The following is a 21,638-nucleotide window of genomic DNA, read 5'->3' as shown; positions in this document are numbered from 1 at the left end:
TTGTTGAGTTTCAGGAAGTATATGTAAATGGATAATTTCTTTTTCTTCATTTCCCCAAAGATATTTTCTTAAGTGGAAAAAAAATAATCTGTTCTTAAGCAAGATGATGGATCTGAGTTGGCTCATAGTAAATTGAGTTTGAACTGGATGATCTATACAATTCTATGAAAGTCTGTGTTTGAAACTGTACTTACAGGATTTCTTGACTCCTTGAAGACTAGGCAGTAAAAAAAAGAATATTGTCCCTGTGACAACCAAAAAATTCCAGAAAGATAATGAAGCTAAACTATAAAAAAGCCTGGGCATCTGAAAATTAAAACTCTTACTGGTGGACAAAACAGCTTCTATCCCAGAGTACTAGGCATGGCTCTTAACAGAGATTCATTTGATTCAGAGCCCTTTGTGCCTGCCTCCCTTGCCTTGCATCTCAGACTCTGACCTTGACCAAGAATGGCACCCACTGCTTCTTGTCCTTACTTATGCAATTTCTGAATTTGTCTGTTTTTTATACCAGAACACAGACAATAAAAGGTCAGAGAAAACCTAGAAAAAGTAGATGCTAGGATGGGGAGGTCAGCTATATTAAGAAGATAATAGGAGGAATCAAAGGAGGTCTTATCCAGAGATTCAATCCAAGACAGAGGGAAACAATCAGGCACTAAAAGTTCAGGCAAGTAAGAGTTCTGCAGTCTTAGGGAAGTCACATACAGTAAATACACAGTACAGAGTTAGAAGCTCTCCCTGAAATATGGACAGTAAGTTGTCTTGGAAATGATCTAGATATGTGATCTGAGTAACCAGTAGCCAAACTAGAGCTTGGTATTAAATCAGTACCCTTCTAAGATAAGGTTTCCTTATGCTTTCTACCCACCCAAGACCATAACTGGTTTCAGTGTATTAAAATAGTCCACAGAAGAGGACAGGGAGGCACATTTGATAAGGTAGTGAACTGGTAGTTCCTGATGTTAAGGATGTGTAACCGTAAAGTTGTACATTTTAAGGACTGTCAAAACTGAACATGTTTTGAAGAGGAAAAGGGAGAGTTAAAAAAGTAAATTTTCTACTTCAATTTTTAAGGTCATTTGTAAAGATCAGCCTGCAAGCAAAGTGTTAATATAATTAACTAGCTATTCTGAAATGGAAATTTGAAACAACTATACCATATCCATGAAATTTTGCACTGAATTTTGTGATAAATTATTAAGAGTAATAAAGTTCTATATTAACTATGTATGGATGTCCCATTCATTTCAGCCATCTGGAAACTCAATAAGTCCCCACCCACCCAATCAAATAGACTAATAAATTCTTAAAGCAGAAAAAAAAAAGACTCCACTTTCCATTTTCAGAATGCCTACTCCTACTTCTTAACCCTGCTGCTACTAACCCTTCGTGGTCACCACAATGTGACAAGGAAATCACCTTAAAAGACTGATATATATTGATTTAAGATCGCCAAGGAATTCAGCTATGTAATTCCTTAATGAAAACTCAAGTCAGCAGTCAACCTTTTATGGAGTTTAATTACAAACAGGAGGAAGAAAGGTATTAGAGAGAGAGAGAGAGAGAGAGAGAGAGAGAGAGAGAGAGAAGGGAATAGGGCTTAAATACCCTCTCTGTTTAGGCTGGGCCAAAAGGCCCAAGCCCTTAGATAGCTGAGGCAAAGAAAAGAGATCAGTCCCTATCACTCACGTGACCAAAATGGAGAAACAGTCTCAGGGGCCTCCACCTCCAGCTTCCTTCAGAGCAAGCTTCTCAGAGCACAACCTCTCAGAGCAAAACTTCTCCAACCTCCCTACTCCTCAGACCCCGCTATCTTTAAGGAAACCATCCAAGTTCCCTCCCCTCAGTTCTCACATCTACCAATCACTGTCCATGTCTTCCCTGTGCCAATGGTGGCTCTAGCTTAACCCAGGACCGCCCAGAGGTCTGTGGCTTTGCACATGTCTGTTGGAGGTCATATTCTCAAATAATTAAATCTTGATCCTTTGCTGCAGCCCTTCCTAAATCCTGTTACCCTGAGTAGGGTGGAGATTGGAAGTTCCAAGACCTGGTTCTGTCATTCCAAGTATCTCTATTGTATCAATTCTAAAATCAATCATGACTCAAAGAACTTCCTGTTCTATGCTTAAGCATAGGTCAAAGCCCTTTCCATTGTTCAGCAAAAGGTTTCTGTCCTAAAGTAATCTTAAGTAGGGAGGAGAAGGACCCTCCCATGCCAAGGGGGGGGGTTCACATTCCAATAGACTATCAGTAGGAAATTTTTCAAGTATGAAATTTCCCAATGGTGAAATTTCCAACATTTATAAGTCTAAGAACACCTCTTCCAGTCTCCACTGTTGAATTTGCTTTTTGTCATTCTCTAAATTTATACTTTTGGGGGAGTTTTCTGCCTGCTTTTGCTATAATTTTCTCCTTTATATTATTATATATTTATTAGCTTAATATTTAAGTGCATTTAAAATTTTTTTCTTGATACAAACTCATTCACAAATTTGTATCATATAACATTCATTACATTTTTCTCTTAATTTAGCATATTTTTGTATAGTTCTTTGAACTGGCTCATGAATTATTAAGGACATTTCATTTGTTGTTGTTGTTTTTAATTAAGGTTTAGATAGCAATCTAAAATTCTTTTGTGTTAGAAGGTGGGAAATTATGATATACATAGTAGTTTGTTTTTTTTTTAAGACATTTGAAGGGCAGCAAGATGGCCTAGTGAATAGAAAACTAGGCCTGGATTCAGGAGGACTTGGGTTCAAATTTGACCTCACATACTTCCTAGCTGTGTGAACCTCAGCAATTCACTTAACCCCAATTGCCTAGCCCTTACCAATCTTCTGCCTTAAAGTGTAAAGTACAAGGTTTGTGTGTGTGTGTGTGTTTTAAGTTTGATCCTGTGATCCCACTATTGGATATGTACCCTGAAAAGGTCAAATATAAAAAACAAAGATTCAATGTAAAACCTGTATCTTAATAGAAGCACTGTTTGTGGTAGCAAAGATCTAAAAACAAAGTAGTTGTTCATCATTTGGTCAGTGACTGAAAGAATTGTGAAGTACAAATGTAATGGAATGTTGTTGAAAAGAAATGATGAATGAAAAATTCAGAGAAATATTGGAAAGATTTATAAGAGAGTGAAATCAACAGAACAAAAAAATTATATACAGTGACAACAATGTAAATTAAAAGATAGCTGAAAGTAAGCCAAACATTGAGTAAATTTAAAAAGTAATAATAATAGTCCCAGAGAACAAATAATAAAACATATCTACAGGAATAGAATGTTGTATACATTTTCAAACCTAATCCCTCTTTCAGATATTTTGCTTAATTGCTTTTCTTTGTTACAAAGAGAGTCCTAGCTTTTCCTGAAATGACTGATGCAAAATTTTTAAATGCATCATTAAAAAAATTAAAGCACTCTACAGAGCAATAGTCACTTACATAAGCATCTTACAAAAAACTTGGTTCCCACATAAAATTATCACATTTGCTATATTTAAAATTAGCTGTAAAAACCAGAGCCGGGGAAAGGGGGGTAGGGGGGGAGATAGGAAAATTTTAAGGCAAGATTTTTTTTTTGTTTATAGAATGAGAGGAGGGAGTAGGATCTTTGAAAAACATACCCACCCCACCCCCGAGTTTTTCTAGTTTCACTCACCCACCCTAAATTTGTACTCAAAATTTGTACTTGTGATCTAGAAAATTCCTGTTTTGATCTGTTCCTTAAGCAGAACATGCTCAGGAAATACAAGCTAACCTTCAAAATAAAAGGCAAAAGAAAGTTGAATATGATGCAACAGAATCCTAAAATGTATCCACCAAGACAGATTATGTTTGGCTACTTTGTTCAGTTTTACATTATCCAAAACGTGGTTCTTTTCCTTTAGCTGATCACCAAATATTAACTTTGTTGAACATAAAACAACTTTAGGGAAGAAATATTCTAAGATCCCAGAACACCATTATATAATATTTCAAATCTACCTAGTCAAGCAAGATTGGAAAGATCAAAGATAAAGTAAATACTGAAAGGGATGATATTTTTCCCAACATGTACAGTTTTATAAGTTATGAAATATTTTAGGGTTGATATTTTATGATGTTTTTTCAACATCTACTATTAAAAATTATATCATCCATGCTTATAGAGAGGTTGACAAAATTTCATAGTGGTATTATTCACAAAAAAGATCTAATTTAAACAAATTTCACATAACAGTGATTTTTCCTTTTAACTTTTTTTCTTCCTAGAAACTCCCACTTTGACCCATGAAACATTCAAAGCACTGAAGCCAGGACTTTCTGCTTATGCCGATGATGTTGAAAAGGTAACTTTGTTTTCATTAATGCACTGTATTTAAATGAAATTTTTCTTTATGATGATTAAAAAAAAACATGCCTTCTGTATTAGAAGTAATACTAAGTATTGGTTTCAAAACAAAAGAGCAATAAGGGCTAGGCAATTGGGGTTAGGTAACTTGCCCAGAGTCACAAAACTAAGAAGTGTCTGAGGGCCATATTTGAACCCAGGGCCTACCATCTCCAGACCTGACTATCTACTGAAACACCCAGCTGCCCCTACACTAATTTTCAAACCAACTCTCTTTGCCACATAAAAATGTGGCAAATTAATAATTGAATTTGTAATCTCCATTAATAATGCGTATTTTAACAACAAGACTCCCTATTACAAATAACAGAAGGGCAGCTAGATGGCCAAGTGGACTGAGAGGCAGGCCTAGAGACTGCTTTGGAACCAGTACTCAGTACTGATTCTAAGATAGAAGATAAAGAGAGAGAGAGGGAGGGAGAAAGGGAGGGAAAGGAAAGAAGGAACAAAAGGAAGAAAGCCCTGAGCTTCATAAATAAGCAGTAATTTGCAAAAAGTTTGCAATAAATCACCACTACCCCACCAACTAAGAGCTTATATTTGAAGGATGAGTACAGAATTACAGAAAGCCACTGACTTATTCTTCTTGAGAATTAATGTCTATTTCTCACCTACCTTGAGATTAATATTCCATTGGGATTGTAATGACCTGAAGTAATGGTATTATCAAACTAGATGATACAGTGGAAAGAGCACTGGGCTTGGAGGCAGGAAGACCTGAGTTCAAATCTAGTCTCAGATACTTAGCATCTGTTTGACCCTGGATAAGTCATTTAATCTGTTTGCCTCAGTTTCTTCATCTGTTAAACAGGAATAATAATGGCATCTGTCTCTCATGGTTGTTGTGAAGTATAAGGAATTAAAAGTAAGGGTTTGACTAAATATATGAGAATTCTTAAGATAATACTGTGGTCGCCAACTTAAAAATATAACTCAAGCCAAAATGACTTTTAGTAGTTTTATTTACACTATCTCCCTAAATGTTGTTCCTGTTCCCAGGAGGGCTTATTAATCCTTAGCTGGAGGACCTGGTGATGAATTAAACAGGGGTTCCACCCACGTGGCCTCCTCTAAGACAAGAAGGCCTCTCTGGAACTAATCTCTCCAGAAGCCAGGAAAGAAGGATCAGCTTCCTCACTCACCCAAACAAAAAGCTCCAAAGGAGAAGATCCAGGAGTAATCTTACCAGAAGCAGTCCAAGAGCCAGAGTAGAAGTCCCAAGCCATAACTCCAAGTTACAGTCCCAGTCCAACATCCTCTAAGCCCAAGAGTCAGGCCAAAGACACTTGGACAGGAAGTTCAGGACTTTTATAGTCCTTTTTCCACATCACTTCCTGTCCCTTCCTCCACTCTATGGGAGCCAATTGCCATCTTTAAATTTGCTTAGCACTGTCCAGGGGGTGGTCAGTCACTTCTGGAGTTGACACCCACTTTTAGCAAGTGACTTATGGCCCTCCTCTACTTAGTGTTAAATAGGGGTAGTTTCAGTTTTTGTTTATTAATTTAAAAATAGACAAAGGGAGAGTTAATCTTATCTTTACAGAAGATCAAGTGAGATAATAATTATAAAACAGCACAGTGCCTGGCAAATAGTAAGCTCCATATAAATATCAGCTTTTACTATTATTATTATCATCATCAAATTCACCATGAGTCTAGTTTAAACTATTTAATAAAAGAATCCAGGGCTGAAAGTAGTCTCCTTGGCCAACCTCATTTTATGTATCAAGAAACAGAGGCACAAAGAGCCCAAGGTTTTGTAGAAAAATAGTAGCAGATCTAGAATTAAGACTCATTTCATAATTCTTGGTCCAGTGCTATTTCTGTTATATGACAAGGTCTTTGCTAAGTCATCTCAAACCCAAAATTATGGGTGGCTTCTGGGATACTCACATCATAGTCCCAAACATTGTAGACTTAGAGATTATAATGCTGGTATGAAATTCTTTGAATAGATTAGTAGAAAACAGATGGGAATAACTTATAATAATTTATAATTAATAGAGAATTCATAATCAAACAAGTGATAGAAAAAGGGATAAAATATACAATTTTGATTGCTTGGACCTTGTATTGAACATAGATTTGTAGCTGGAATGGAGTTAGGGATTATTTAATCCACCCACTCACCCTTCATTTTATAGATAATAAGCAGATCCAGAATGATTTGGCCAAAGTTACATGGGTATGGGCCATGATATGATGATATCACTGGTATATATAACAATTAAATGTCTTAAATTGTATGACTGTATTATTCCCAGTTGATTGATAGAGAATAGAATTCAATTCATTTTTGCTGGGAAATAGTTTAGGAAAATGGTGGTAATATGTGACTAACTGAGTTATATGGTGCTTAGTTTGTGATATTTAAAATGGTTGAGGTCTTAAACTGTAGTGAGTTAAAATGGTGGAAGATATAAATTGTGATAGATATAAGAGAGGGTGAGTAAATTTGACCACAGAAAATATGTTTCACTACAGTGTCTTGGTTTTTAAATCAAATATAAGGTGGTCGCCAGGGAAATATTCCCAATTATTCAAATACCCAAGTCAACTGGGTTTTATAGAGATTTTTAATTAATAATACAATGAATAATCAAAGAAAGAGAGAGAGAGTAAGAAAGGAATAAGTATGAAGGGCCTCAAGCCAATATGGCCTAGACCTGAGTCTTAAGAGAGAAATCAGTCAGTTTTTTTAACACTCACCACAAGATCTACCTAAGCAAGGATTCTAGTGACACCAGGCCAGCTCCATCTCAGCTGACTTCACCAGAGAGCCTTCCATCCAGAGACTGTTCCAAAGGGCCTCTCTCCAGAGCCTCCAGAGGGACAGAGTCCCCTTAGAGGAGCTCCAGTGAGACCTCCTTAGAGATTGTCTTCCAAGAGCTTCCCTTCTCGAGAGCCTCTCTCAAGCAATTCTTCCCAAGCGATCCCCATCAGAGATCCTCCAAAAGGATTTCTCCAAAAGGATATCTATCCTCAAGAGATTCTGCTTTTTCTTATATAGGGGTTTTTCTCCAATGTCACCTCCCCTAAGTCCCTACATCTACCAATCACTGTAGACGCTTTCCAAAGGACTGCCCATCTAAATTCCTGCTAAGTTGACCAGTCTCCTCAGTAAGTCTGAATCAGAAAAAATGCTGCTGTGTCGACCAATCTCCTCAGTAAGTCTGACTAGAGAAAACACAGCTGAGTCAACTAATCTCATCAAGAGAAAACTTGCCCAACCCTTTTAGGTACCTAGCATCCCATTGTATCAATTCTAAAAACAGGCCTGGCTCAAAGAACTCCTTGCCTTATTATAAGCATGGGTCCAAGTACTTTCGTTGTTTAGCAAGGAGTTTTCTCTCCTAAAGCAGTCTTAAGTATGGGTAGAGTAAGGGTCCTCCCATAGCAAGGAGTTTTCTCCCCTAAAGCAGTCTTAAGTACGGGTGGAGTAGAGGTCCTCCCATTTCTGATCCTGGCGAGTTCTCACATCAAAATGGGGAATGTTTCTCAGTAGGAAATTTGTTCCAATTAAGAATTCCCCGATGGGGAAATTTTTAACATTCACAAGTCTGAGAGATTTCAAGATTTACAAGTTACTGGTAAAATATAGAAAAGATGTCTCTGGCCCATGAATTTGCAAATCAATAATGATTTTTATGTGATGGTATTCAATTTCATACTACCACCATTTTCTTTTAACATTTCCCACCATAAGTAAGTTAAGTTCTGTTTTGTTTCTATCAATAAACAAACATTGATTAACCTTCTGTTATATGCTGGGCACTGTGCTAGTCACTGAAGATATAAAATTGTCCCTGCCCTCAAGCAGCTTACATTTTAATGGTCAAGATAATATAAATTTTTATAGGCTTATATAAAACAGCTATAAGGGAATGTTGTGGAAGATGGCACTGGCAGTTGTGGGGTCCAGGAAAAGCCTTATGCAGAAAGTGACATTTGATCTGAGTTTTGTAGGAAATTACATTTTCTAGCTTGGAAACATCAGAATCATATTTTTATTTATTGCTTTTAAAATCTCAGAGCACTCAGGGAATACAAGAACTACTGAATGTTGCTAAAGAAGAAATTCCTTTTGATCTGTGGAAGGTCACACCTTTGGTTCTTAAGGCAACAGCTGGTTTGCGTCTGTTACCAGGTGAAAAGGCTCAAAAGTTGCTACAGAAGGTAATCTTGTCCATTTTCCTTTTTTAGATATGATAGAATTTTTGTTGGTGATGATTAGGTATTTTTTAACTAAATGTTTTATTAAAAATTTTAATATTAAACATCAGTACAACCAGATTAACTTGCTTAATAATTGTTTACCCTTTAATTTCATCTCATAAACAACTTTTCTGTTACCATCACTTTCCCCTCCAAATCCACATCAGAATTCTTTGTTCATTTGCATTCACTTTTCTTCTTATGTGGCCATGGTTCATATGTCTTCTGCTCTGCTTGTTTTGCTTTTTTTTTTCACTCTGTATTATTCCATAAGGTCATTAAAGTTTCTTTGTATTTCTTATACATGTCAATATTAATGGCATTATAATAGTCCATAATTTTAATGTATTACAATTTATTTATGTATTCTTCAATTTTTGGATTTCCGGTTTCTTTTAATTACATAGAATCATAGACTTGGATATTATAGTGCTGCTTGCTATGAAAATTTTTAACAGATTAGAAGAAAAGTGAAAATAATTTCTACAACTATAATTAAAAGAGAATTCATAACCAAACAATTGATAGAGGTAAGCATAACAGGCAAAATAGACAATTTTGATTACTTAAAATTAAAAAGATTTTGCACAAATAATACAGATAGGAGTAAGACAAACTGTTGAGGGTGACTAGGGAGTATTTACATCAAGTACCACTTCAACTTTGTTATCTAAGAAAATATAAGCAAAGGGAATATCTGCTACCAAGAGCCAGTACTGCTGTAGGTAAGTGTTCAAAGGATACAAAGTTTTCAAAAGGAGAAATCCAATATCAACAATCATTTGAAAACATTCTAAGACATTAATATTAAATACAAGTTAAAGGAAATCTGAGGCCCTCCATAACGGGTCAGGTTCTAATTGTTTTCTGCTGACAATTAAGATTTAATACTAGGAGTTAGCAATTAGATAGTCAAAGTTTGCACCCAAGAGCAGCCCTCCACCTCCTTTTGCTCAGTGTTTGCACCTAAGAGCAGGGTATGGTGGGCTTAGTAGAAACTCTTTGAGTTATAGGCATGAGGTCAAAATGCCTGTAAACAAGATTTGATACCACTCTACACTGTATGTTTATAATTCTTATAAAGCAAACTTATTATTTGACTATTAACTCAAGACTAATGATTATGTTATTAAAATAATCATAAAGGCTAATACTATTATAATCATAAAAGGGGGCAGGGGATTTCACACTCATATTATCTAAGCATCAAATTCTTCCTTTCTTCATCTCTGCCTCTTCACTTCCCTGACCTCCTTCAAGCCCTTCCTAAAGTCTGATCTTTTTACAGGAAGCCTTTCCCAATCCTCTGTAATGCTAGTGCCTTCCCTTGGCTGATTATCCTCAGTTTAGATATATCTTATTTGTACATAATTGTTTGCACATTGTCTTTTCCATTAGCCTGGGAACACCACAAGAACAGGGAATGTTTAGTTTTATTTTAAGTACTTACTTAATAAATACTTATGGTCTGACTAGTTGACTTTCTATATTTTCTTATACCGACATTTTTATGTTATTTTACAATGCCATCATATTCCATAATTTAGTCTTTCTCCATTGCACATATAGATTATTTCTGGTGTTTTCCTATTACAGATGAACCAAGTATAAGTATTTTTTAACAGATAGGCCCTTGCTTCCTTTTCCATAATATTGTTAGGTTAAAGTCCTTGCAGTAGAATTCCTGGATCAACGGATAGAATCAGTTTTTAAATACATTTTATATATGTAGTTATTGAGCCAGTCTTGAGATTATATCCTCTTGACCCAGGGATCCTGCTTTCAAGGCAGAATTTTATAACTGTATTGTAAATTCTGTTTTGGAATAGTCAACAGAGCATTCCTACCACTCTTAATCTACTTAATCCTACCACCTTGCCCTAGTCATCCAAGGAATTCTTATTAAATTCCCAAAATCCATTGTGTTATAGTTCTGTAGTTGAAGGTTTCTCCCCAGGGTTTCTATCCCCTAAAGCTCTAGGAAAAGAGCATGCAACACATTTTGATGCTCTTGGAGGTATGACTTCTATCTAGAACTGCCCCAAATGAGAACATAAGAAATGAGACATGAAAGTCAAATTTCATAATATATGCAAACCAGTTTTTAACTCAAAGTGCTAAATAAAATATCAGCTATTATTAATAATACTTACTGCCTCATCCCTCCTGTTATTTTCATTTAAAAATTTTTTTTCAAGAGTCATATATTTTTAATTCGTTGGTTCTTCCCAATTCCTCAATGCATCTCTACAGCAAAACAAATTCCTTTATTAACCATGGCTAGAAAAACATCTCTAAATTTTAAGTTCATTACCTCTCTGTCAGGAGATGAATGGTATGGTTAATTAATATTCTTTTGGACTTGTAGTTTTTATCATTATGTTGATCAGAATCCTAAGGTTTTTCAAAGTTGTTGGAGTTTTTTTGCTATCATGTTGTTATCATTGTATAAATTGTTCTCATCATTCTTATTTCACTCTCCTATTCATAAACATCCTTCCAGTTTTTTTGAAATTGTCACTTTCATAATTTCTCATGGAACAGTAATATTCCAGTGCATTCATGTACCACAGTTTGTTTAGCCACTCCCAAGAATGAAAACACCCTGTTAGTTTTGAATTTGGGGTTACTAAGAAAAGAGCTGCTTTAAATATTTTTTGTACATATAGACTCCCTTTCCTCTTTTATTTCCTTGTGGGTATAAGTCTTATAGTGCTCTATCTGTGTCAAAATGTATACTGTTTGGTAACTTAATGAGCATAGTTCAAATACCTTTCCTGAATGACTGAACCTATTCACAGCTTCATCAGTAGTACACTATGTGTTTTCTTACAGCCCCTCCAACATTTATTATTTCTTCTTTTGCCACTTTTGACAGTCTGATAGGTATGCTATAGACCCTTAAGATTGCTTTAACTTGTATTTCTCTATTAGTGACTTTTTCATATGATTGTTGATAGTTTAGGTCCTTTAAAAAAACTGCTTTTTCATATCCTTTAATTATCTATTGATAATATCTAAAGATTTTATATATCTTTAATTAATGTGTTAGTCTGAAATATTTGAATCAGTTCTTTCAATTTCTTGGAAGTGTGAGACCTTTATAACAGAAACTTTTTGCAAAAAATTTCCCCCAATTACCTTTATCCTTTCTAATTTTTTATTAAATTTGCTGGTACAAAAAATTTAATTTTGTATAATCAGAGTTGACCACTTTATCTCATGTAATACTCTGTCATTTATTTAGTCATGAACTTTTCCCTTTTCCAAAGATCTGAAAGGTAATTTCTTCCTTGCTCCTCTAATTTATGATATGACCTTTTATATCTAGGGCATATATCCATTTGGAACTTTTCATGGTGTATGATGTAAGGTGTTGTTCTAAACCTAATTTCTGCCAGACTACTTTCCAGTTTTCCCAGCAGATTTTTTCAAATAGTGAGTCCTTCCCCCAATAAGTATGGTCTTTGAGTTTGTCACACCAGTGCTATTGTGTTCCTATATTTTGGGTGCCTAATTTACTCTATTGATCAACTTCTTTTTTTTAACCAATTTTAATGATTAAATTGCCTTATAGTCCAGTTTGAGATCTGGTACTGATAGATCTTCTAAATCACCCAACCTTCTGGAATTCATCTAAATAAGGACCAGATCACAGCTAGCTCTTCCAGGATGACTTTGGAGTAAGCCTTTCAGAAAGTATGGCCCTAGAATCCAACTTAAGATTCTTGAAATAATGGCCTGGGATATCTCATAATTAAAGATTTGGAAACTGCAAGAGAGAACTTCAGTCCTATTCTCTGAGCTTTGCTATGCCAAACAAATCCAGAAGTCATCATGGTACTCATCTGTTCTTTTATTTAATAGAATTGTGACATCAAGTAATTAATTATAAATAATTTTCTTTCTAAAAATTTAGGTAAGAGAGGTTTTCCAAGCATCTCCTTTCCTTGTAGGAGATGACTGTGTTTCTATAATGAATGGAACTGATGAAGGTAAGATCAGAAATGACACCTCAGTGTTAACTTAATGTTTAAAAATTTAATACTATCATATTAGACTTTTTATTTTACAAAATGTTGAATGAACTAATGAATTTATAAAGTAAAAATTAATATCTCAAGTTTCACTCCTCAAAATTTTGTATTGAATCAATACCATAATGCCCTTTGAATGGTGACATTACTTTTGATGTCATTATCTGACTTTGGGTGGCAATTCTTAAACTGGATACCTTTTTACTTTTGCATCTCTTACATTTAGACTTTCCATGTCAAAAGGAAAATCCACACTACAGTGTAACTGTTGTAGATTTTCTTCCTTTTTATTATCCTAAAAATTCCATCAGAGTAGCTAGTTGCTGCTCAAGAGAAATTAATAAATGGTATTAGTTTTCAAATTTTCCTTCTTTCTCTTTATCACCAAAAGGGAACTTAATAGTTTAAGGAATAGAGGGGAAAGTTGCTAAACATTTTTCTCTCTTATTTACACAAGGGTGCATTTCTCTGATTCCCATCCCTTGGGTGGGAATAAGAATAGTGGATAGAGAAGGGAAATCTGGGGAGTATCAGGAAGAAAAAATCTGCCATCCTATGAAAGCTTGCTAAATGTTTGAAAAGATCAATTTTGGCACTTACTCTATTTTTCATATTTTCTTCAAGTGCATACTCCTAGAGGAAGCGATAATGTCTGAAATATAGTATATATTTCTAACTTGTTTGGCATTGCTATTGCAAAGTGGATTTTCTAGTTTAATTATAGTCTGTTCCAGTTTTGCTTGGAGATTACATATGTATGTATTCATATATATAGTGCAATTTTACATTTGTATATGTACATATGCATAAAAATATAAATATCTGCATAAAAGATAGATATATAACCATGTGTTAATTACTACAAAGAGCTATAAGTAGATTAGGTAGAATCATTTTATTAAATTCATGGCCTTTAGACCTAAAAGGAATTAGGTTCCAATTAGTATAGTTCTTAATATTTAATAAATTGTTTTCATTTATCCACCCACTGTATATTTAAAATGTCTATGTCATATGAATAATTATTTTTTTCCAAACTTAAATATTTGTAAAATGTTTTCTTATAGGAGTCTCAGCATGGATCACAGTAAACTTTTTGACAGGTATGCTTTAATTTAATAGACCAATAAAGCTATAACCTAAAGATCACTATTTCATAGATATCTCAGGTTAATTTCCAAGTTTGGATATTCAAACAGACTTCTTGAAAGCAAGACCTTGTTTGCCAGGACTTCAGTTTTTTTTTTACCTCTTTGGTTGATTTCCCATAGTTATAGTGTAATATTTGCACAGGCTATGTTAATGAATTGATTTTTTTAAATCTACATGCCTCAAAAAGGTCAAAATTGCCCTGGACTCAAGTGTTACACATTTTTATTCTATTTTTAACCACTTAATCTACTTAGGCAAAAGTTAGCCAGAGTACTTCAATAGTAAAGAAAATTAAATATTTTGACTTTTCATACCCACGCCATGGCAGAACTATTTACCTGACCTTTCATCCAGAAGCAGTAAGTAACTGTGTAGACATTGTTCATGCTAGGCATTCACCCCCAAGACCATTACTAGGGGGTTAAAAAATAAAATACTAGATCTGAGATCATGTGGGAACTTCCTTTTAAGTCACATTTCTAAAGAGTAATTCATAAAACTAATTATAAAGTGCTTTCACAAAATTAAGTTTATTTTAAATTCTTATTAATTACCTTCTCACCTTACATTTAAATAGTGCTCATAAAAGCATTTTCACATCTATTATCTCTTTGGAAATCTGTATTGTGTAGTGGAAGTAGCATTAGATTGGAAGATAGAAAACCTATCAGCTTAGCTTGGGCAAATCATTTAATCCCTTGGGCACTGAACTAAATGACCTCTAAGAACCTCTCCAGATCTAAGGACATGATCTGTGCTCTTGTGTGATTCTCACAGTAAACATATAGAGTATAGAGGGCAAGTGAAGCAACTGAATCATTCAAACACTGCATAATGGGGGCAAGTAAGTGGTTCAGTGGATAGAGAGGTCGGCCTTGAGATGGGAAGCCTTGTGTTCAGGTCTACCCTCAGATCTCCTTGACTGTATGACCCTGGGCAAGTCACCTAACTCCAATTGCTTAGCCCTTACTGTTCTTCTGCCTTGGAACCCAGACTTAGTATAGATTCTAAGATAGAAGGTAAGGGTTAAAAAAAAAAAGTCACCACTTCATGATGCAGTAGCGATTTCCCCCTCTTAAGGAGCTAAAAGTCAATTTTGCTTATATCATGCAAGATAACTAAGAAGATATATTTTGATTTTTGTCCCACTACTAAAGTATTTAAACTCTATTATAATTAAACTATACTGCATTCAGTCTTATAATGTAGGCTAATCATGGAGCCTTATCTTACCAGTGACAAAGAATGGCATTCCTTTCTGTGACCCACTAATTGTTTGTAAGGGAGTTAGTTTAGGCGGTATGTTTAAAAAGAGAGTGACTCTCCAAGGAGTGAGCCAGTTATTAGTCGCCTTCTTATTAGGTGGGTCAAGCCTAATTATCTTTCTTGGTGCTAATTTTGTGATGTTTAGGCATTTCAGTCATGTTAGACTCTTCTAAACCCCATTAGGGTTTTCTTGGAAAAAACAGTGGAGTGGTCTGCTCTTACTTCTCCAGCTCATTTTATAACTGAGGAAACTTCAGCAGAGAGTGACCTGCCCAGGGTTACACAGCTTGCTAGGCTAAGTGATTGAATTTGAACACATGAAAGAAACAGCCTCCTGATTTTTGTGGCTATAATTATTTTAACTAAGGTGATAGATGACCATGCCACTATTTCTTCAAAACATGTAAGATCTCTAAATCAAGACACTGGAACATTTTAGTCTGTCCACTTACGAGCCTAAGATTTTCATTCTTTTGTTTCATTGTTCTGTGTTACATATTTAATAGCCCTCATGAGGCAGCACTGTTGTGATCCTATTTTGTGTACTTCAGGCAATTTAAACACTCCCGGAAAGAACAGTGTAGGCATGCTGGATTTGGGAGGTGGATCAACACAAATCACATTTCTTCCAAAAATTGAGGTAATCTAAGCCTACTGTCTGTTTTCTGCAAGTACACACTGACCAAAATAAGCTTTACTAATTTTCAGCACTGGTTTATATACTCATTATTATAGCCAACTGTGTTTTCCAATTTTAATTACCTTATTGGATATTAGATTGATATGAGATTTACCACAATATCCAGAGAATTGAAATAAAGTCTCTCTGCATTTCTTAAAGCCACCATGGAGCTGGCTCTACTAATAGTATGGATTCAAGAAAAATCCTTGACAGAATTTGTCCAGGAAAAATGTACACTTAGCAAAGTTAGGAAAAGGCATCCACATAGTGCTATTTATATTTTACTGAAACTAATGGCATTATTCTCCACTTTTTAAGTAGGAACCATAGATTGTGGTAGGGAATTTGTACTTTCACTCCATTTGGCAGGCAGTTTAATGGGGTGATAAATGAAGTAATAACTTCTTATCTTTGGGCCTGAGTTAAAAAGCACTTTACAACATTGCCATCTTCCTTCCTGCAATTTTTCTGTGGCATGAAGAAGAGCCAGGTAATATTGTTTTACAGTTAGAAAGTTTTAAACCTTTTAAAAATAAATCTCCTACTAAAATTTTAAATATTTTAATTGACATCTGTTTTTTTTTTTTAATGTTGTGGCTCTCCTTTAAATCAGAGGAATCATTTGAATTTATTGAAATTATCATCGGTTCTATGAATTTCTCACTGTCTTGATTAGGTCTCATATTAGGGAGCAGACTGAATTGTTATCCTTGAGGGAAAATATATTGAGTTTTAATATTAAACATTTTATTTCAGTCTTTGCAAAAATGAAGTTCTATGCAATTTAATTTGGCAAGATGGTTTTTATGAAGTGGTTCTATAAAAATCTTTGTAATCTTTCCAGTGCTCTATTTTGTGGGAAGTTAAAGATTTCTTCTGAAAATTACAGTGTTAGTTTATCACATTAACCCTTCTGTTGCTCTTCAGGTCACCCTTCAGACATCCCCAGCTGGATATATAACTTCATTTCAGATGTTCAATAGTACCTACAAACTATATTCATACAGGTTTGTTATAATAAATAGAGCTGTTCACAATTTAGTCACAAAATAAGTGTGAGAGGCACAGTATGCTCACTCCCTTTGATTCCCAAACTCTGTTTCAAAGAAATGACTTTGAACTGCACTGTTTATAATTCCAGTACTAAAAATGATGCCAGAGTTCCCTTACCTCTTATCAACCAGCATGCATTTTTTTAGACTTTTTATTGCCATCAAAGAAAGTAGAGAATCTATTTTTTATTTAATTTTATAATAAAATCAAAGCTTCTTAGCTATTTTTTATGAATATAGATTCTTACTCATGGAAATACAAACTGCATCTGAAGAAAACAGGGAGGGAAACTTTAAATTATGCAAAAAAATTTCCAGACTTTGTATAACCATATATCAACTCTGATAGATTATCATAATAAAGCATGAATTCTGTAGAGAGAAGTGTCTAAAAGAAGACTAAAAGCAGCCTTTATATCCTCCTCTCAAACAAATTGCTTCTGACAAAAGCCCAGGTAGTTGTATTGCAAAATGATTGTATATATTCCTGAGGTACAGGCCTTTCTTTCACCAAGGATTTTATTTTCAACAGCTACTTAGGACTCGGTTTGATGTCAGCAAGGCTTGCAATCTTAGGAGGAGTAGAGGGAAAACCTGGTAAGTAGGAAGAAGACCTGTTTCTGATACTTCTACTTTTCAAGCCATCTTTGAAAAATCTTTACAACTTACTCACCAATGTGGAAGTTCCCCTGTTGGCCTTTCTTCCCCTCCTATGGGGACTCTTATAGTGGGGATACATATACTGGTGCCCCTCTACACAACAATCACTCTCTGTCCTATGTCCTGTATTTTTCAAAGGAAAATTAATTGGTTTCTCACTCTCAGGTTTTTGGCACTGTCACAAATGGATTTGAGAAATACAGCTTATTTGCTTCAGAGATCCAGCTGCATGTCATTTATGGGAAAATGAACTTTGAAAGCTTTGAACATGAGTATCTTGAGAATATCTCTAATTTCAGATATTTTAAATATTGCATTACCCTGAATATAATTTTACACTAACTAGTAAATGCTACAAATGAATGACTATTAACCTTCCAAAATTGCTATACTACAGATAGGGTTTTTTTTTTCTTTACTTGTACATGCTTCAATTTCTAGCATTGTGGGAACTTTCCTTTAAATGACTTTTTTTCCTATGAAAATTTATAAAAAAAACAAATTATTCTTTCCTTCTAAGGAAAGATTTTTGACATTGTATAACATAGAATTTGCTAGATAAGATCCTGAGTTACTTTATTTCATTTAGCAATAAAATTGAATACCTTAAAAAAGTTTGTTAGATTTTATACTTTCATCCAATAATTCAAGTTTTTAAATGACTCATTTTTTAGTTCACTATCTTATGAGATTACTTTAACTTTCATAAACCCTTTTTTAGGGTAATTCAGAGTTTGGAGCTTAGTTTCCATTCTAATGTTTCTAGCTTCTCCTTCCTCAGTTACTGAAAATTATACTTCCATTCCATACACTGAAAACTTAAACAAATGATGGTTCTCCTGTACAAATGTCATTTTATGAAATAGGATTTTAAATTTATAGCAATCAAAATTAGTGCCAATTATAAGCACTTATAGATGATCCTCTCCTCACTGTCACATGCCAGGTTCAAAAACTCAGAAAATGTATCTAGTACTTATAATTTTGATTCTCCATTGCATATCCTTCTTGTATTCCTTTCTAAAGCAAAGTCCTGAAGCCATCTCCAGTTAAAATAGTACCCATAATCACAAAGATGGCACTAACCATAAGGTACTACATAAGCAACAAATTATGTGTACCTAATTTTCATTGGTTTCAAGGTTTCATGACCTTTCATAGGACCATAAAGGATTTACCAGTAGGTTCATTAGAATTCAGGCCCTCATTAGTTGTAGAGGGTCATCATAGTGGTTCCTCATTCTACTGAAATGACAGGTGGTTCTAATTTATCTTCCTCAAATGATACTAATATCCAATATTTATATTGCCCTTCACAGTCATAGGTCAGGAAGATGAAAAGAAAAGATGTTCAATATTAATGGTTTGGGTTCTAACCTAAAACTTTTGTTTCCTTAGAGACCAGAGTAATACTTTAATTATACAAATACTAACTGTTGAGAGTTGTTGTTTTTTTTCAAATTTGAATGTCTTTCCCTATCTTTAGTCATTTGTTCCTCTCTAGTTTCTATTCTGAAATACTCTGGAGCATTTTTCAAATGTTTTGCCCCAAATTTTATAAACAAAAGTCAAATTTTTCCTTTGACCAAACTAGAACTCCCCATTCAGTCTTTGAAAAGAAGAAGCTTAGTTTTTAAGTCTTACATACTTCCCTCTTTATTGGCCAGCCCAACAACAGCATAATGGATCTCTGTACTGGGATCCAAATGGCTGTGCTGGTTCTATGTCTTCTCATTGTAACATTATATTTTATGTTTTTGGTTTCAGACAAGGAGTTGGTTAGCCCCTGCTTTCCTCCCAGTTTTAAAGGTGAATGGGAACATGCTGAAATAACATACCAAATTTCAGGGTACCAAACAGGTATGGCTAATCCTTTTGTTTTAGGGAATATTGACAGAATTGAGAACTATCTTCAGAGAAATTTAGTACCTTGCATTTTTTATTTTCTCTAAATACTTTTTAGAAAAAAGGAAGTGTCACCAAACCTATATCACACAATAAGAAAGAACAGTATCAAGAGGTGTACTGATTTTTTTCTCTAGAGTTTTGTTACAAATTAGCAATAGGATTAGGAATCATTCTCCTATGCTTACTCTCCTCCTTATGGGTTCACTGTTTTCTCAGTGCAGGGTCCTCCTTGGAGCTTAGAATTCCTTCAAACCCTAGATTCTAGATGAAGGTCACAAAGACTGGCTCTTAAAAGTCATTATAATCACTGGCAGCATTTAGTTCCTAGTGCCTAGGTACACATTGGGATATGATGAGCTACATGGTTTATGTACCGTAAGCATCAAGTTAAATAATCACACGATCCTCACAGCCTAAGAATGCACCTAACGTACAGGGTCCTGGACAGAATACAAAGAGAAAAGGAAGTTGGATGGGAAATAGAAGCTAAGCTGTGAAATTTAATTAGATGAACAAGCTGCATTTAAGAGTCACAGTTTCCCTTGCCTTTCTCTTTCTGGCCTTTGTATATGGAAATATTCATGTTAATGATTTTCTTATTCATAATAAAACAATTTTTAAAGCATAAAAATAATAAAGAAAGAAAACCTTAATTAGATAGCAGGTTCTACACCAAAAAATCAGTTGGAAACTACTGCACTAAGCAACAATACTAAGTCTAAGCATACAATTTGGTATTCCATAAGCCTCTCTACATCCCCTGACAGGCTCTGTGTGCCATTTTTCCAGAAAGGGTATCTTTTCCTAATAAGCTCTTTCAATCCCCACGATCTGGCAGAATAACTGTTCTTCCACTCACTCAATCCCCCACCCACCCCTGGGATTTGGAGCTGAACAAATGTATCTGTGCTGTTGGCAAAGAGGCATAACCTTTTTGCCAAGTTTGTGAATAGGACTGGGGGTGGAATCTTGGCATTTTCCCTTTGGCAACTGTTGCCACAGAAATAATTTCCCACTCATCTCTCTCCATTCTGCCTAGCAAAGAAAAAAATAAAACTACTGAAAATAGCCCTATCAGTGTGTTTCTTCAAGGGATAGTGAATTTGCTATTCATCCTTAAGCAGTCCCCTTTTAGGAACAGATTTTATTGCAAAAAAATCATTTATACATCAGTTGTTTGGAAATGGAACACAGTTTCTTTTAGAAATAATGTTAGAAACCCTTAAGTTCCCAAGCTATGCCACCACCAACACCATTGAATTCACACTGTACTTGAAGTGGCTCAGTCTAATGTTATTGAATCTAACCTTTATTCCACATTGCACCTTTCTGTACAAAGCCTATCTCCTAAGCACCCTTGGTTTGCAAAGCACTGAAGAAAATTCTTAAGATCATTAAGAAGAGTTAATTAATGCATGGGCTTTGCCCTCGTAGAGCCTACAATCTCGAGAGAAGATAGAATATAGACCCAATATAAATCTAGCGCAGAATAAGCAAATACCCAAGGCAGTTAGTATGTGCTTTCGTAAGGTTGGAGGAAACATTTTTCTGATTAGGGAAATCAGAGGCAGCTTCCTGAGGATCTGGAGTTGGATCTCCAAAGATGAATTCTAACCTCTCAGAAAGATCTCTCTCTGGTAATGCTATTTGGAGTCCCATCACAGATTATCTTGTTTTCTCTCTAGTTCATTTATATAATAGATACTACTTTGATTATATGCTGATATCTTCCTCCTCTACGATACCATTTCCTTAAGGGAGATCTCATAGAAACTTTACACATAAACAACAAGAATAGCTCTCCACTGACAAGAGGATCAGCAACTCCTATTCCTTCTTAGCTCCCTTTCTCCCCACACAGACCTCCTGTTAGGCACTGAGAGCAGGGACTTGTGTGTAGCTGCACACCTCTGAGGGGGCTCCTGTGGCCTAGGTCGGGGTTCCCTGGGGAGTCAAAGGAAGGACATCAGGGTTCGAGGATGATAGGCTGGCGATGAGGACCTTGGGCAGACACCTTAGAGTAAAGAATTAATTTGAAGAGTTTAACTGTGAAGTAGAAACAAAATGTGGAGGTGGTGTGGGGTGAGTGGGGTCAGCATGAATAACCATAGAGGGACTAGCACTTCCTGTCAATCTGATACCCCACAGACATTACTTTATCCCATTACTCCCTTTATCTCCTGCCCGCTACCTCATCCACTAAAGCAAGGCCTCTTAGAGTGTTTGTCTTATAATCATGAAGTCCTGGGTTCAAATCTTGCCTCTGA

At 35.1% G+C, this 21,638-nt stretch overlaps 1 protein-coding gene across 6 annotated transcripts in view; it reads left to right on the top strand.

Annotated features, from left to right (window-relative positions):
• Positions 1 to 21,638, top strand: part of ENTPD6 (ectonucleoside triphosphate diphosphohydrolase 6) — a 53,580-nt gene that overhangs the window by 15,362 nt on the left and 16,580 nt on the right. For all 6 annotated transcript variants that reach the window (XR_459060.3, XR_008915597.1, XM_001382051.4 and 3 more), the window contains 8 exons: positions 4,261 to 4,337; positions 8,432 to 8,575; positions 12,534 to 12,609; positions 13,719 to 13,754; positions 15,621 to 15,709; positions 16,679 to 16,758; positions 17,336 to 17,400; positions 19,231 to 19,323. Coding sequence is in view for 4 of the 6 variants with exons in the window: in XM_001382051.4 (XP_001382088.1) it covers positions 4,261 to 4,337; positions 8,432 to 8,575; positions 12,534 to 12,609; positions 13,719 to 13,754; positions 15,621 to 15,709; positions 16,679 to 16,758; positions 17,336 to 17,400; positions 19,231 to 19,323 (660 nt within the window). In the remaining 2 variants the exon portion in view is untranslated. The remainder of the gene's footprint in view (positions 1 to 4,260; positions 4,338 to 8,431; positions 8,576 to 12,533; positions 12,610 to 13,718; positions 13,755 to 15,620; positions 15,710 to 16,678; positions 16,759 to 17,335; positions 17,401 to 19,230; positions 19,324 to 21,638) is intronic.

Source organism: Monodelphis domestica, chromosome 1, assembly GCF_027887165.1.
Source record: "Monodelphis domestica isolate mMonDom1 chromosome 1, mMonDom1.pri, whole genome shotgun sequence".
Classification (NCBI taxonomy): Eukaryota; Metazoa; Chordata; class Mammalia; order Didelphimorphia; family Didelphidae; genus Monodelphis; species Monodelphis domestica.
This window is presented reverse-complemented; position numbering and strand designations above follow the sequence as displayed.